General features: G+C 32.8%; 1 protein-coding gene across 31 annotated transcripts in view; it reads right to left on the bottom strand.

The window, feature by feature from the left end:
* ANK2 (ankyrin 2) overlaps nt 1-16,301 on the bottom strand; it is a 654,899-nt gene that overhangs the window by 125,483 nt on the left and 513,115 nt on the right. For all 31 annotated transcript variants that reach the window (XM_055342391.1, XM_055342396.1, XM_055342416.1 and 28 more), the window contains 4 exons: nt 14,707-14,805; nt 9,756-9,941; nt 6,067-6,165; nt 4,765-4,863 (listed from right to left, as the gene is read on the bottom strand). In XM_055342391.1, the coding sequence (XP_055198366.1) occupies nt 4,765-4,863; nt 6,067-6,165; nt 9,756-9,941; nt 14,707-14,805 (483 nt within the window). The remainder of the gene's footprint in view (nt 1-4,764; nt 4,864-6,066; nt 6,166-9,755; nt 9,942-14,706; nt 14,806-16,301) is intronic.

Here is a 16,301-nt window from a genome sequence, read left to right on the forward strand (position 1 = left end):
TTATCAAATGCAAGCCTGCTCTCTGTTTTCAGTTAGACCCTTGAGTTATAATGATACTTTGTTTTGTTAAATCTACTCAACTAGTATTAAGATACTGAACATCCAAAATAGACCTTGCAATTTTGAATATGTAGGAATTAGCATGAAAAGACTGCATTTCCAGAAATTTTTTTACAAAAGGATTTAACTACTGTAGTTGGGATACCGAGTTATTTTAAAGTTTGCCAGAGAGGAGCCTAAAAAAAGAAACCGTGCAGACAAAGTGATCAGGATAATTATGCTTTTGTATCTTGATAACATACCTTGTGGTGGAAGTATAGAGCACTGGTTGCTATTTAAGTTATATAACTATTAGCTATAGCTTGATTTCTCAATCATATTCTTGGTGGGGGCTTCATGGAAAACTAGAGTTTGAAGAAATCCAACATCATGAATAAAGGCATTATAGGCAACTGTTCTGCATTTGGGCTCTGGAATCAGGGACTCAAGTGTGAGTCTCAGGCAGGCTACCATGGATGATGCTTTCTGATGCTCAGTTTCACAATAAACATAATGGGGTAATTTTTCTTATCCCATTTAACTTACGACCTTGTTTGAAAGATGAGGGGACTCTGCCTTAAATCATTTTTAGGAAAGGTATTGTTTTTCTATGGAATACATGAAATATTCATTGTGTAATTATGTGGAAACCTTCAAATACTCTCAGAATACAACAGGAAAATATGGAGAACCCTTAATAAATCCATAAGAACATCAAAGAGTAATAAAGATTGCATTGATTCTAAACCTGATGCAATTTATCTGCCCTTATATCAAATTCAACTTTCCCAGCATGCTCCATCTGAATAGATCTTAGATATTTTTATTAGTATCTCATTTTTGTCACACACAAAAAAATCTTACCAAGGTTTTGTATTCAAGGACTTTTTTACTTAATCTTTTATTAACTCTTAGGGGCAATGATCTTTTCTCTATCTTTAACTTAAATTTTTAAGACTCTACTTGAAGGTTACTTGCCCTCTACTGCCCAGAGTCCCTTTTCTTGTGTTCTTTTTTTTTTTCCCTTCACTAGAATCAGTTCATATCACACTATGATGTTGATAATCCTTAAAAGATTAGATCAATCAACAGTACAGGGACACCACTTTTCCAGCTGGTAATCCACAGTATTAGCTTTGTACAACTTTCTTTCTTTATCTTTTTCCTTCCTCCCTCCTGCTTAGATTGTAGATGTATCCTGAAGTCTGTGTATTAACATGGGCTCTTCTAATTACCACCCTGTGTGTGGTAGGTCAAGTTACATAATTCCTCTGAGAATCATTTTTCCCCTTGGTAGTCTCATTTCTCAAATGAAGACCTCCATATTTCCTCTACAAGCAGATAATACATACTTTATTGTTAATTGTTAATACATTGTTAATTGTTAATACATACTTCATAAATTGAGGAAATAAGATGATCTCTACAAATATGTAGAGTACGTAGCAGGGTGCCTACAACATCGTATGTATATGACAATTGGTACCCACTACTGTTGCTTAATTATTGTGATCCCTTTTTCATGATATATAGTTTTTGTTCATTATCTTTTAATATTTTTGTAAACTTTTACTGTTTGCATTGCAACATGTATTTCAATATTTCAATCTTATGTGGAGTATCTCCACATTTAAATAATATATGTTTAAAAATAAAAAAGAATAATGCTATTAATAAAACCTGAATTAATAATATCATTTTTAACTAGCTATGAAGTTTCTTTTTTAACATTAAAATGAGGTTTTCAAATACCAGAAAAGCAGAAAAGCAGAGCTCTGATAATAGCATCTTAGTTTCACACTAGATCCTCATCAATAGTGAGAATGTCAATGAGATGTAAAATGTCTCAATGATTGACAAAGTGCTGGTGAAAGTGGGGAAAAAATGGTTAAGATTATTTTTTAATTATCCCTAAGCCTTTGCATATCTTGCTTTTCTCCAGAAAATGAAAATCGTATAAATGAGAAAGATCAAGTGGAAACTTCTTGATAGAATATACTAGATTCAGAATGTTTATGACTAACATGATTGGAGGGAAAACTGAGACCTCTATGATAAAAAAATTAAAGAAAAATATTTTTATTTCCTTATATAGAAGCTTTATTCTGCTACCTAAAAAGATAGTCAAAAGTACATGTAAATTTTTCTATTTTAAAATATATTTTCAAAGGCAAAAGAAAAGGCTAATCAGATTCCTTTGCTTTAATAATAAAATATTACACTTCCAGAACTAGCCTCCCAATTCCAGACCACAGTCCTTGATTTCAGTATTACCTGATTTTGTTTTTGGTAAAAAAAAAAAAAAAAAAAGATACAGGTGTTTTAGTTACAGCCAGAATTAAAAGAATTAAACTGCTTTTAAAATCCTGTTCCTAAAAAAAAAAAAAAAATAAAAATAAAATAAAATCCTGTTCCTTAGAGGTGAGGAAGGACTTTAACTTACATTTAAGGAGTAAATGAAGAGAATGTCCACACAATATACACAATTATAAAATCTATTTTTGCTTTATAAATTCTTGAATGAAATTCAATTTATTTGTATATCTAAAGGCTTCTCTGGATGAAATACAGTCCAAATATTCCCTTCACAGAAGGAACCAAGGCTTACATTTGATCAACTTGCTCAAGGACAATTATTTAATGCCAGAACTAGCATGAGTCCATTTTTCCATATCTTAGTATTCTTTTTATGAAAACGCACTGCCTATTTGGAGTTAGACTTAAATTACATATGCAAATGTATGTAGGCCAGGAAATATTTTGAATAACTAAGGAAATATTGCAATGATCAATAAAAACAAAATCAACTGCTTCAAAAATGAATGAATACTCCAGAAAAATATTAATAAGAATAATGTGAATCTTAAGACACTGGCTAAGATAAAATTCTGTTGATTTACTAAGTGCTTTCTTTCCATTGATACTCTCAATTATTAGAGAGTATCAATAGAAACAGAGATGTAAGTGTAAAGGGAGACATAATGTTAGTAATGTACTTAAAAGAGCAGGCACACAAACTCTTTCCTTTAAACATGAAAAACAAGTGAGCAAAGCATGCAGTGTGTGTGCAATTGTTCCAACTTCTGCATACCTACAACACAGCAAGGGAAAAGGCATGTCAACAAAGCAAAGGGTAGAAATCAGGTAAAACTCTTATGAAAAGACAGTAGACAGTACAACAAAGATCTTGACAGACAAAGCAAACCACTCCAGAACTCCCACATGATAATATGACATAGATACTCTGGACCAAATGTCGTAGAGAAATGGTATTAAGAAAGCAAAATTTTCTGAGGTCTTTAAAAACCAGATTTTATGGGGGCGCCGCCTGGATGGCTCTGTCTGACTCTTGATTTGGCTGCGGTCATAATCTCAGGGTTGTAGGATCCAGCCTAGAGATGGGCTTGGTGCCCAGTGGAGAGTGTGCTTGAGATTCTATCCTTCTTCCTCTCCTCCTCCACCCCTCCTCATGCTTGTGTGCATGTGTATACTTCTCTCTCTCCCTCTCATAAATAAATAAAATCTTTTTAAAAACCCAGAATTTATAGTCTGGGACTGGTGTAGTCCCTTAAAACTCAGAGATGATAAAGCTTATTAAATAAAAACATTTTCTAGCCTCAAGACTTGCAGAGGAATTAGATTTGATCCTTAGTCCTTAGACTATGAGAGTATAAAGTCCCAGGATTAAACAAAGTGAAGATAAAATATCACAAGGGACAAATCTTATCTGCTATCTTTTACAGACTTCTCACATCATATAGTTCAAAATGTTTCACGGAAGTCTATGATTAATCAAGGCTACTCCAGAGAACTAGAGTTGAAGTACTGATTAAATGTTTAAAGAAGTAACAACATATAATTTCAGTAACATAATAAAAAATTATGAGTAGATAAGTAATTGATCCATCCTATTTTACAAAGATAAATAATAATAGCTAAGAGTTAATTCTCTTATAACCATATGAGATGGGTACTGATATTAGCCTAAGTTCAGAGAAGGTAAAAAGAAACTGCCAATATCATACAGCTAGTAAGTAGCAGAAGTAAGTTTGAAATCAAGTAGTCTGCCTTCAGAGGGTACACTTCAAACAATTTTATTTTCCTGCCTATTTTATTATCTATTGTTGGGAGGAGATAAAACTCAGATTTATATTTGACTTTACAAATTTGAAATGAATGAAGGGCACTGCCTCTTACCAAACTGGAATGAGCAAATTTGCAACGTAATAACCAGATGCCTTTGCTCCATTAGCATATAGCAGATCTCCTGCTCAAGTCAGTATAGCATAATCACTTAAGAAAATGATTTAAAAATTGGAAAATTAGAAGCAAAAGACTGTCAACATGTATTTTAACATATTTATGTAAAAGCCACACCCTTATAGCACAATATATGCTTACAAGTTTGGGTTTTTGAAATTTATAGCTAGTAATCAGAGATGCTTCAGTTCAGTCTTTGATCTTTGTCCCTCAAAATAAACAAGGACTTGAAAAACTGTCTCATTGAGGGGCTAGCGTTCCATTCCCCCAGCACTGATAAGCAAATATTAATTCCACTTTACAAGGAGAAACCTTTAAATATTGCATAAGATTTAAATTGAATCCAGGAAAGCAATTTCCTTGAAAACACATTGCTTATATTTAGGGATTGGTATTTTAAGGTGCCTCATTAAAGAATACAAAAAAGCAAAATTGGTAGGAAATTGAAAGAACAGAGACACTCACCCTAGTTTTGGCATCGATCTGACCACCACGATCCAGTAAGAGCTTCACCATGTTTGTGTTTCCCCTTTTGGAAGCCACATGCAGAGGAGTGATTCCATTCTACACCATGGAAAGACCAAACAAGAGCATGTTGGGTATGACAGGGCATGATGCTAGAGACTGCGTTGGAGGGCATAAAGAAGGCTGTGACCCACAGTAATTTGATTCAAGGTTACTAAAGTTTCAATGTCTTTGATTTTTATGGGACAGAAAAGCACATAAACCACAAAGCACTATAGTTAGAGAATGAAAAATGGAATGAAACTGCATAACTAAGTTAGTCCATAACTACGACATATGTATTGAATGCATACATTACATTGTACACATTGTCAAGAGACAAAGGGAGCACTTTTGCATAATAAATATTTCAGATTCTACTTAGGACAGAGCCAGTAGTCCAAAGTCTATCTCTCTTTCTATAGTATCCATGTACCGAAAGATTCTATCTGTGCTTTAAAATAGAATACAAATATACATATTCAATAACCATTAGAAAAATGATTCTTAAAAACACCTTCTTCAGAATAATTCAGTATGAAAAACAACTTGAAAACAACTCAACATAGTTCCAATACAGAAGGTTTCTCAGGACAACACCATATATATGAATTATGGTTATTTATTTTATTGGCTATCCTATATCATCATTATGGCAAGAATATTACCTGACTCTGTATCATAATTTTGCAAATATTCAAATATTGCATTTATTGATTCATTTTAAGTACATTGAGCTTTGTAATTATCATGTAAGTGAATTCTTTCCAGTGATGCGTATCATTAAACATACAATGCAACATGATGTCTTGTAATGTATTTTGGTAAGACACTTTATATGAATTCTGAATTTATTAAAAACATTTTTCTGTCACATTGTGTGCCCCATAATCATTAAAACAGAATAGAAATGTACTTAAACATTTGATTTCTAATGTTCTAACAGTTTATTTATTGACTCGAAGCTGCTCATTTATGATTCATGGAGTGATCTTTAAGTATAACTACTCACACTGATGTCAGAATTAATATTGTCCTTAACTACCGCAAGTGATTTGTTTGCGTGTGGATTTACTCATGCTTATTTTTCATTTATCGAGGCATTATAACTTCATGTGATTCAAAGAAAAAAATGAAAAATCGAATATATCCAACATAGATCCAGACAAGGAAAAAGAAGCAAACCTTTACTATTGTTCATTTTTACTTTAGTAAAATGTCCATTCACTGCTATTTAAAATGAGAAACTATTTTAATCCATACCCTAGCTGTAAAGTCCACAGCAGCTCCCCGGTTTAGAAGAAGAGTTGCTACGTTGACATTTCCATAGTGGGCAGCAATGTGCAAAGGGGTAAAACCACTCTACGGAAAGCAGAGAAAATGACAGTCAGTAAAGCATTTCACTTCCATATGCTGCAGTCCCTGGATTAGTGAAGAAAATCACATGACCTAATATGTGAGCAATACAATTATGATAATAAATGTCTTAATAAGGCTCTTTAAACTTTAGTGCTATGAGGTAGTAAATAACTAGATAAGCAGGTAAATAAATACATTTCTTGGCAAGATTATTTCTAATTAGCTAAATGATTTATCTGTTTACAAGATTTATTGTTTATACAAAACGATGTTTCATGAGCTGGTTTAGCTTTAGAGAAAAATAGAATATGTTTAACAACACAAGGTTTCAGCCATAGGATTAACATAATTAAGAATACAATTTTTTTTTCTCCAGAGAAAGGCTCAAAAACTGTTTTGTTTTATTTGGGGATTTTAATAAAAACAAACAAACAAACAAAATAAATCCCCCCAAAGTCAGCATAGGTTGGCACTGTGTTTTTGGAACTATGAAAATGTTGTGAGGAACTCTTATAGAGGATATACTGTTCATTCCACATCATTTACACTGTCATATTTCTGTCTTCTTTAACTGTGTTTAGTGAGACTATGTTGTTAATAATGAAAAAAAAAAGTTAAAAAACAAAATTTAAACAATACACCTGGCATCGATGTAAATATAAAATAAAGAAAAAAAATTCAGCTGAACACAATTTTAAATGTTAGTTAAAACAAATTTTATCAATAAGATTGTTATAAAATAAAATATGCAGGTTAAATCAATTACATAGGCATTAGAGAACTGTTTACTCTCAGAATGTTTAAAAAATGAGTCTGAAAACCTTCATGGAAGAAAAGTATACTTCCTTTCATTTCTTTTTCTGATGAAATTTAGTTAGAAATTTTTGCCATTTTCACAAGAGAAGTACATTAACTTTTCTTTTTAAAGTATGAAAAATGTATTATCCCTGCTCTCCATAATTTCATAATTCTCTTTACTCAATGAAAGATGATAGGAACAATAAAGTCTGGTCTTACAAAATTGGATATGATATCCTGCAGTTTTGAAGTTATTTTGTATCATTCCCTTTTATTTGAAATGAACTTTGATTTATATAATACTGTTTTTAAGAAATATTATCTAAATCACAACCATTATTTTACTATTCACTTGATAAATAGTTTTTGGTGACTATGTTTTTAAATGGCCTAAATAAGCATTCAGATATCTTACATAGAAATCCCTCTGTGCTATCAGCCAAATTAGCTACAAATAATTTCTGACTATAGAGAAACAAGACACAAAATAAGAATAGTAACCATCAATCCAAATCCCACACTCGTGGTAAAGATATTTTTGTGTCTACAAGATGCCAAATATTCATGTCAAAATGGAGGGAAAAATCAGGTTACAACCTTGCTGTTATTTTTATAAAATGTCAAATTTTTGTATTTTAGGAAACAATTGACGAAATTTTTCATTTTTATGTTGATGTTTCCTGTCATATAGACATATCCTGAGTGTACGTCCATCATTTAAATTGTAAGTTAATTTCAGAAAAAAACAGTGATTGCCGGTGAATCATTTTCAAACTATTATTCTCATTTGCAAAAATAAACCAATTTATTGTGTGACACAGCTTCGTCAACCATCCATGATGATGCCTCAGACTATGACTCTCAGAACAACCAACACAAACCTTCTATAAGTCCCTCAGAGGAACCCTTGCCTCTCTTGAAGGTAGAAAGCTCAGTTTATTTTTCTACAGGGCTATCAATGGAAAGGTTCTCCTCTTTGTTATTCTATTGTCCTTAAAGAAATATTTCTAATTCAGTAAAGCCTTCCCAAACTGTTTTCAACACAATGCTTTAGAGCCAAAATTGCTTTAAAAAGATCTTTTTTTCCCCAGAACAGTATCTTTATTTTTTTTTTACATTTGTTTTTATTTAAGTTCAATTTGCCAACATATAGTATAACACCCAGTGCTTTCAGGGATAATTTCTATAGTTTTTTTTAAAAAAAATCTCTTCAAAAATCACCAAAAATCACCTATAAGTTACAAGTATTAAAATCAGTAGTTAAGATATAATCTTTATGGTTCCAGTATTGAGCAATTTCATCAAGCAATTGGGCCTTTTATAAAATCTATGTCCTAAGTTCCATTCACAGATATAAAACAGAAGAAATAATATGACTAATTCAAGTATATTCACATCTCAATAGGTAAATTTATTAATAAACAAGATATTAGTTTTATAAATACACTACTCTCAGTAAATACTAAATGAATGCTCAAAACCTCTCCAGCTCCACAACTCAGTGATCACCAGATGTTAGTCTAAAGAGTCTTCTTAACAAAGTGAAAATCAACCTACAGAGTCACTTGTCTTTGACTACAGGTTAAATTTTACAATACACTTGCAACAATGTTCGTGTAAGTGCCTCTCTGTAGCAATGGTGGAGGAGTCCGCTAAACGCTCTCTCTCTCTCTCTCTCTCTCTCTCACACACACACACACACACACACACGCACACACACGCACACACACAACCACACACAGAATACTGATAGATTTCTGAACTGAATATTCCTAGTGATCAATGTGATTTACTTTGGTATGCAGAAAATAGATGATTTTATGTCAGGTATTGTTAAGACTTAGCAAGATAAAAGCAAATGCTTTGATTATGATATGCTCAATATCACTATTGATTATATACAATGCGGTTTTAAAAGCACGGAAAAAAAGGGCAACTGCAAGATGAAAGGATAAAACACTGGCAAAGATATCTCCTTAAATTTCACTTTGCTAATCTCTAACCTGAGAAATCTCATTAAGAGATCATATTTCATATTTGCAAAAAGTTAATAGTAAAGCTCGCTCAGAAAATACAGAGTAAGGAAGAGTTTCATTTCATGCTCTATTCTAATAAGCTATTTAAATAGTTTCCCTGATAAAAATAGCTTCCAATACATGTTACATTAAATTTTTTGACTAATTCATTTGCCTTAATTATGGGAAAAGTTTTTAAACTAATTTCCTACTCATGAAAATTCCAACCATTAGTATGAATTAGTGAGCATTTATTCTAATTGGGTAAAAAACTCAAATCAATAAAAATAAGATATATTTTGGTATAACCATAATACCATACCTCAGTTGTCCTATTCACCATCATCTGAAGCAGTGTGGTGTGAGAAAAAGAGGGAAGATATTACACAGTGCAAAATTAAGGAAACCGACAACCTGCCTACTGCAATTGGAGACACCGTTTCAACATGCCAAAATACATTCTACCGAGAAAAGACATTCATAACACTATATAATTCTATTTTATCTAATTTTGTTTCTATTATTTTTTAATACAAATAGAATAAATAAGCAGATTTCTAGAAAGCTGAACCTCATCCTTAAAAGAAAAGTATCTTTAAATTTTTTGTTATTATACCCAATAGACAGTCCCCTTCTTTTTGAAATACCTCTGAAAGTAATTTAGCTCTTTTGATGACCGGAAGTAATTTTGCATTATCACCATGGCCTACTTCTTTCTCATTCCCCAGGAGGAACCTGGCAGCCGAAGAGTTCCCTTCCACAAATGTGTTCAGCTTTTACCTTGGATTGTACGTCAGCATTGTGATCGTTCTGAAGCAGGAGTGCAGCAGATTTGGTGTCATCTTTCCGAGCTGCAATATGCAGAGCTGGCAGCCTCACTTTCCCTTTGGTATCATTCTCTAAGAGGATGGCCACTGCCTGGTTGTGTCCTTGCTGAAGTGCCACAGCTAGTGGCGTGAAGCCATCCTAGCAAAATAGAAGCAGAAAAAAATCTTCCATTGACTTTGGGAAGCATGGGATTCAACTCTAAGCAATGTCCCTAATTTTAAAACAATAATTAAGACAGAGAAGAAAGCAAAAGGATTAAGTATTACTGTGAAGATTAAAGCATGGCTAAAATTAACAACTCAGGGATGCCTGGGTGGTTCAGTGGTTGAGCATCTGTCTTCGGCTCAGGGCGTGATCCTGGGGTTCCAGGATCGAGTCCACATTGGGCTCCCTGCATGGAGCCTGCTTCTCCCTCTGCCTGTGTCTCTGCCTCTCTCTATGTCTATCATGAATAAATACATAAATAAATCTTTAAAAAATAAGTAAAATAAAAAATAAAATCTTTTAAAAAAATAAATAAAATTAACCACTCAGGAAAACAACAGATGTTGGCGAGGATGCAGAAAAAGGCGAAGCATCTTACACTATCGGTGAGAATGCAAACTGGTGTAGCCTCTCTGGAAAATAGTATGGAGGTTCCTCAAAAAGAAAAATAGAGCCATCCTATGACCCAGCAATTGTACTACAAGGTATTTATCCAAAGGATACAAACATAGGGAACAGGCACCTTAATGTTTATGGCAGCAATGTCCAAATAGCCAAAGTATGGAAAGAGCTCCATACTTTGTGTCCGTTGATAGATTAATGAATAAAGAAAAGGTGGAATATATGCATCAGCCATCAAAAAGAAAGAAATCTTGCCATCTGCAATAATACGGATGGAACTAGAGGGTATTATGCTAAGTGAAATAAGTCAGTCAGAGAAAGACAAATACCATATGATTTCACTCATATATGGAATTTAAGAAACAAAACAGATGAATGTAGAGGAAGGGAAAGAAAAATAAAATAGGATGTAAACAGAGAGGGAGGCAAATCATGAGAGAAGCTGAACTCTAGGAAGCAAACTGAGGGTTGCTATAGGGTAGGTGAGTGGGGGAAGGGGTAACTGGGTGATGGGCATTAAGGAGGGCACATGGTGTAATGAGCATTGAGTATTATATGCAACTGATGAATCACTAAAATCTACCTCTGAAACTAATTTTAAAAAAGATGAAAGCAACTGATAATCTGTCAATTGCCATACTATGGACTGGCTCCATCAGATTGTTTCCTTAGTTTCTGTTCTTCTTTGGAAAAACATCTGCATTCCTTAACAAAGCATACTATACATAAGATGTGCTTAAATGTTTAGAATGGGAAAATAAAAATTAGAACCAACCTTAAGTAATACCATCTTACAGAAAGGAAAAGGTGGGAAGGATAGAAATAATGGAAATCAAGCCTGACTGAAAATCAAAGACATGGTAGCCAAGACAAAGAAATAAATTATGTGATTAACTGAGTTGCTAAATAACCCTGTTACTAAATATCTCTGTATTGTTTACAGGAGAACAATAATAACTATCAATGGGATGGTCTATTACCAATTAATTTGGCAAATTTAGGACATAATGTAATCTAACACCTTTTGGTAGATAAGGCTAATTCATTAATTTTGCACTTAGTTAGATTTTATATTACTTAGATCATTTAGATACAAAATTACATGTGCTAGGTAATGAAAAAAAAACAGATTTTTAATTTTAAACTTGGGAAACAACTTAAAAAAACCAATAACACAGATCATCAAAGTCAAAAGAGTTTTAAGATAGATAGATACCATGCTAGAAAAATTAGAAGCTATGTTTTCTCTCTAGAAATAAGCATTCAGTTAATGGAAAGGTGGCAAATAAATACAAAAATAGATATCTCCTAGGCTCTATTTATATTAAAACCTCTCTTACTCCATAAAAGCTTGAAAACAAGTCTCAGAAGGTTCCATTCACAGAAGAGATGAGGCTAATAGGATCGTACATTAACGATACATTTTAGGGACAACAGCAATTTACCATAATCTAACCACTCAATTTGTTTTCAGCAATGATCCTTTAAAACTTTAGATTTTTGAGAGAAAATGATTTCCTATTGCACAAAAGACTTGAATTTCTTTTAATAAGAATTGAATTTTAAATAAACACATTACTGAATAGAATGGAAGAGTAAACCACGTAGGGCTGTAAAAGCGAAAAATAGTAGCCTAAATTTAGAACTTTGGCACAAATTAAGCACTCTGTTATGGAGGAAAGAACAGGCTCCTTATAATATATATATTTGATGATCCACTGCAACACTGTGATAGTTTACATAAAATGAGTGCAAACTTCGTTTTATCTTAAGGATAAGGCATTTGATGACAGTACAGAACCTAATTAAAAAGTTTTTAGCCTTCAATTTTGGTAACACTCAGAAAGAGGAGGAGAGTAAAGAGTTATAAAAATGGTACTGAGGGGACAGAGGATTCCCCTCAGAGAATTTAATTTTGGGTGTCCACCACAAGCATTTTATTCTAATCCATAGTTCATGGGGGAAGGGTGAATATTTGAAAATATTCAAGCACCTCAACTAACTTTATGAAAAGAAAACTCATATTAAAATTCAGTAGCTTCATTTTCCATCATTTATTTACCAATACTAATTACTATAATTATGGGAAATTTCAAATATTTAAGTATTTATTTTCAAAGAGGAGTTTCATTGACATATTGAATAATCTCATAACTATCTGATTTTTAAAGGGGTCACAGTGTCTTGATTAGTAATTAATCTTTACAAGTTAGGTCTACTAATAGGTTCAGAGTAAATGTCTTCTTCGGGCATATTCACACGTGTACATAAGACTGTAGATGGTAATATAACAAAATATCAAACCATAATCAGCCATAAAGCCCTGTATAGATAGTAGGTATTTTTTTACAGAATGATAGATTAAAAGGGAATATAAAGAGGTCAGTCCATAAGTGTGTTTCTTTATAATCATGAGGATGAACGGTGAGAGATTAATCAACTAAATTTATATATGTCTAGCCAGGAAAAAAAAATTTTAGTTATTTAAATGATTAAACAATGAAACAAAAACAAGCATATATGTGTCTAAGCTATGATTCAAAACCTCATATGATTCACTTGTGAGAGTTTCATTTTTGTGTAGAAATCAGAGAGGGTTTTAATTTTCTGGGAATCACATTGTAACATGGGCTCTGCTGATGCAATATACATAAAGGGATATTTGAAACCACACGAAAATGCTACAGAGGGCTAGACCAAATGAGCCTTGAGACAGCTAAGAATACCAGCAATCTGAATTTTCCTAAACCATATGATAGAAATAATAAGTCTATTTGGTAAATAGGAGAACTCTGTAGTGCAACAGTTTCTTTGGGTAAGTGATGCTGCATTCAAGAAAATAAAATAAAATATGCACAGATTGCCTTATTTTGGTATATTTCTCAGTGGTCCTGATACAGAAATAGAGTCTCATCTAGTACTCAGGTTTTGCCTGAAGATAATCACATCCTACTCATTGACATAATTAGTGTCTCAGAAAAAAAAAAATGGCCCCAAATCAAAATTCACACTGTACCCATGTGGTAAGAGTGTAAAATCTGTGTATGTTAAATAGAGAACCTGAAATCATTTTTACATTGGGCAGCTGTGTTTTCCAATCATAAGAAAAAAAGAAACATGGTTCCATTAATAGTGATTTCTTGGGATTTTGTTTTTAACTAATGAGAATAAGCTGTTAAAAAGTTATTGCAATTGGCTCCATAAAAAGTTTTATGCCAAAAGGACTGGAAGTGGATTTAATAGATTACGATGATCTCTTCCCCCAGTACAGGGTATGAGGAAATCCATGTTTATTTCACTGAAAGACTTAATTGTTCAGAAAGGAAGTCATATTGGACATTAAAAATTCTCCAGTTAGTTTCTGGGTAACAAGCACCAGTCATCTTTCACTCCAGGTTGAGTTTTTAAGTTTCATCAGTGGAGACACAGAATATGAAAAAGGAAAAAAAAAAAACATGATCTGGTTAAAAGGGGTGAGGAGAAGCATGGCCCAATGGAACTCTTTTGCCTTCTCTTCTGTGACACCCACTTCCAACCATTTGGTGGCCCCTTGAGGCAATGTCTTCAAACTCAAGGGTTTCTGGGCATCGCTTAAAAGTCACTGTTCTAAGCAACCACTGAACTTGTTCCTTAATCTGCCTAGGTAACAATGAGAAGGAAAATAACAAAGCACATTCTGTTTACTGGAGGATATGCAGAGGAAAAAGAAAGCCATGTTCTAAGTTAGCCCACGCTAACCCCTTCTTATGTCTAGATGTCCTGAATATGTTGATATTGAATTGACTTTGAACATTCTATTTAGTTGTTGCTATAATCAGTCACACAACTATGTGCCATAATTTGTGCTTCAGAAAATCTGAATTTTTTTTTCGTGACATACTCCTCATAAAATTGTGCTAAGACAAATATCTTACAAATCATTTCTGATCATTAAAAGTTATTCCTTTAAAAATTGAATTGGATCTTAACAGATAAAATATTGATGAAAAGAGATGGATAGAATTTACTATAATCGAGTTTTAGAATAGTATAAAAGCTCCTAAAACCAAGAGAATGGCAAATTGATGGAAGCGTGAGTTCATGTAAGAGTAAATGACATGAATCCCAAAACAAGGCATAAGCTCATTGAACTATGTGCATTGGGTCATTCATTCATGGCCACTGTTGTAAATTGTAAAAGCAATGTGAACATTCATAGCATAATTTAGACAAGACAATGGAGATCCTTTGCAGCTAGATATAAAGAACATGGACATTAAGATCAGAGAATTTGAACCTATAGGGTTGCCAGTCTCACCTCGGTAGCGGTGCTCTGATTAGCTCCATTTTCAAGCAGATATTTTACAACATCAATGTGGTTCTCTTGGGCAGCCATGTATAAAGGAGTGAAGCCATTCTGAGGACAAAATATAAAAAATACATCTTTAACCATTTATAAAGTTTAAGCTACGGAAGAATACCAGACAAGGAAAAAGAGAATACTATGGAGTAAGCTTTTGAAATGACAAAACATATAACATACCTCCACAGTAAAATACATATATTTACTATTATAAAACTAACTACAATCAAAGTGAACCAATCCCCACACACAATTCCTAAAAGAATGAGGACAAAGTGATATGGAAGCAGTATTTTCCTCCAGTTCCAGAAATTTACATTTCCCATCACCTAATCATTTCGGTGTCTTCATTTCAGTTCCAGAGATTTACATTTCCCATCACCTAATACTTTGTTAAGGCTAAAAAATATTTAGTATCTTAATGTAATCCTTAACATACATAAAATTCTCACTATATGTAGTATTTTTCTAAGATTTTTTTTTAAAGATTTTATTTATTCATGAGAGACACAGAGAGAGACAGAGACACAGGCAGAGGGAGAAGCAAGCTCCATGCAGGGAGCCTGATGTGGGACTTGATCCTGGGTCTCCAGGATCAGGCCCTGGACCAAAGGTGGCGCTAAACCACTGAGCCACCAGGGCTGCCCTAAAATATTTATATAATATCATCTGTATTTATTAATTCATAAACTAACATTAAATGGACCACCATTAATTGAATGTACTGTTTACTTAGCACCATTAGAGGTATAAATTATTACTCATTCCAGAATAGGCTAGGAGAGATTGCAAATCTGATTGAAAAAGTTTTTATAAAAATCTATCATTTCAGTATTCCAATTGAAGTGTCATAGTTTATACTGAACATCTACGTTATTTTCTAGAGCTATTCTGAAATTCTATCACTCATTAATTCCCATATTCATTTATTCAGTTATTTACTAAAATCTGACTACTGATAGCTGGGATGTCACTGGAATACAATAATAAATAAGACAGACCTCTGCCCTCATGAAGCACATACTATAGTAATATTATAACATTATTATGTAGTCCTATTAAAAAAATCACTGAAATTGAATGACTTGAGTTTAAAATTAAGTTTAAATTGGCAAATTTTCTTTTTATCAGAAACTTTGCAATAGATAACACCTCATTTTAAAAAAAAGTAAAACTGCAAAAAATAGAAAACATGGAGTAATTCATAAACTCTCAAATCTAACAACTTTCTTAAAACAATGTAAGGATCTTAAACATTGTTGATTCCCTTAAAGATTCCATGCATTGATGAGAATAAGCAAAAACACAGACGCGACCTCAGGGATTTTCAAAAACTCAAAAGGAGAAAAAATAAACTTTATAAACTATTTTGAAAAGTTCTTGTATATGCATTGTGTAGGTGTGGAAACATTATTCAAAATGGCCAGGGTCCAGCAAAATATAAAAATACAGAGTATCCAAGTAGAGCAAGAAAAGAAATTTTAAATTTGATTATGAAAGAAAATCTGCAGGCTTCAAATGGAAGAGGAAAATTTAAAACTAAGAAATAC

The sequence above is a fragment of the Nyctereutes procyonoides genome, unplaced genomic scaffold (assembly GCF_905146905.1).
Source record: "Nyctereutes procyonoides isolate TBG_1078 unplaced genomic scaffold, NYPRO_anot_genome, whole genome shotgun sequence".
Lineage (NCBI taxonomy): Eukaryota > Metazoa > Chordata > Mammalia > Carnivora > Canidae > Nyctereutes > Nyctereutes procyonoides.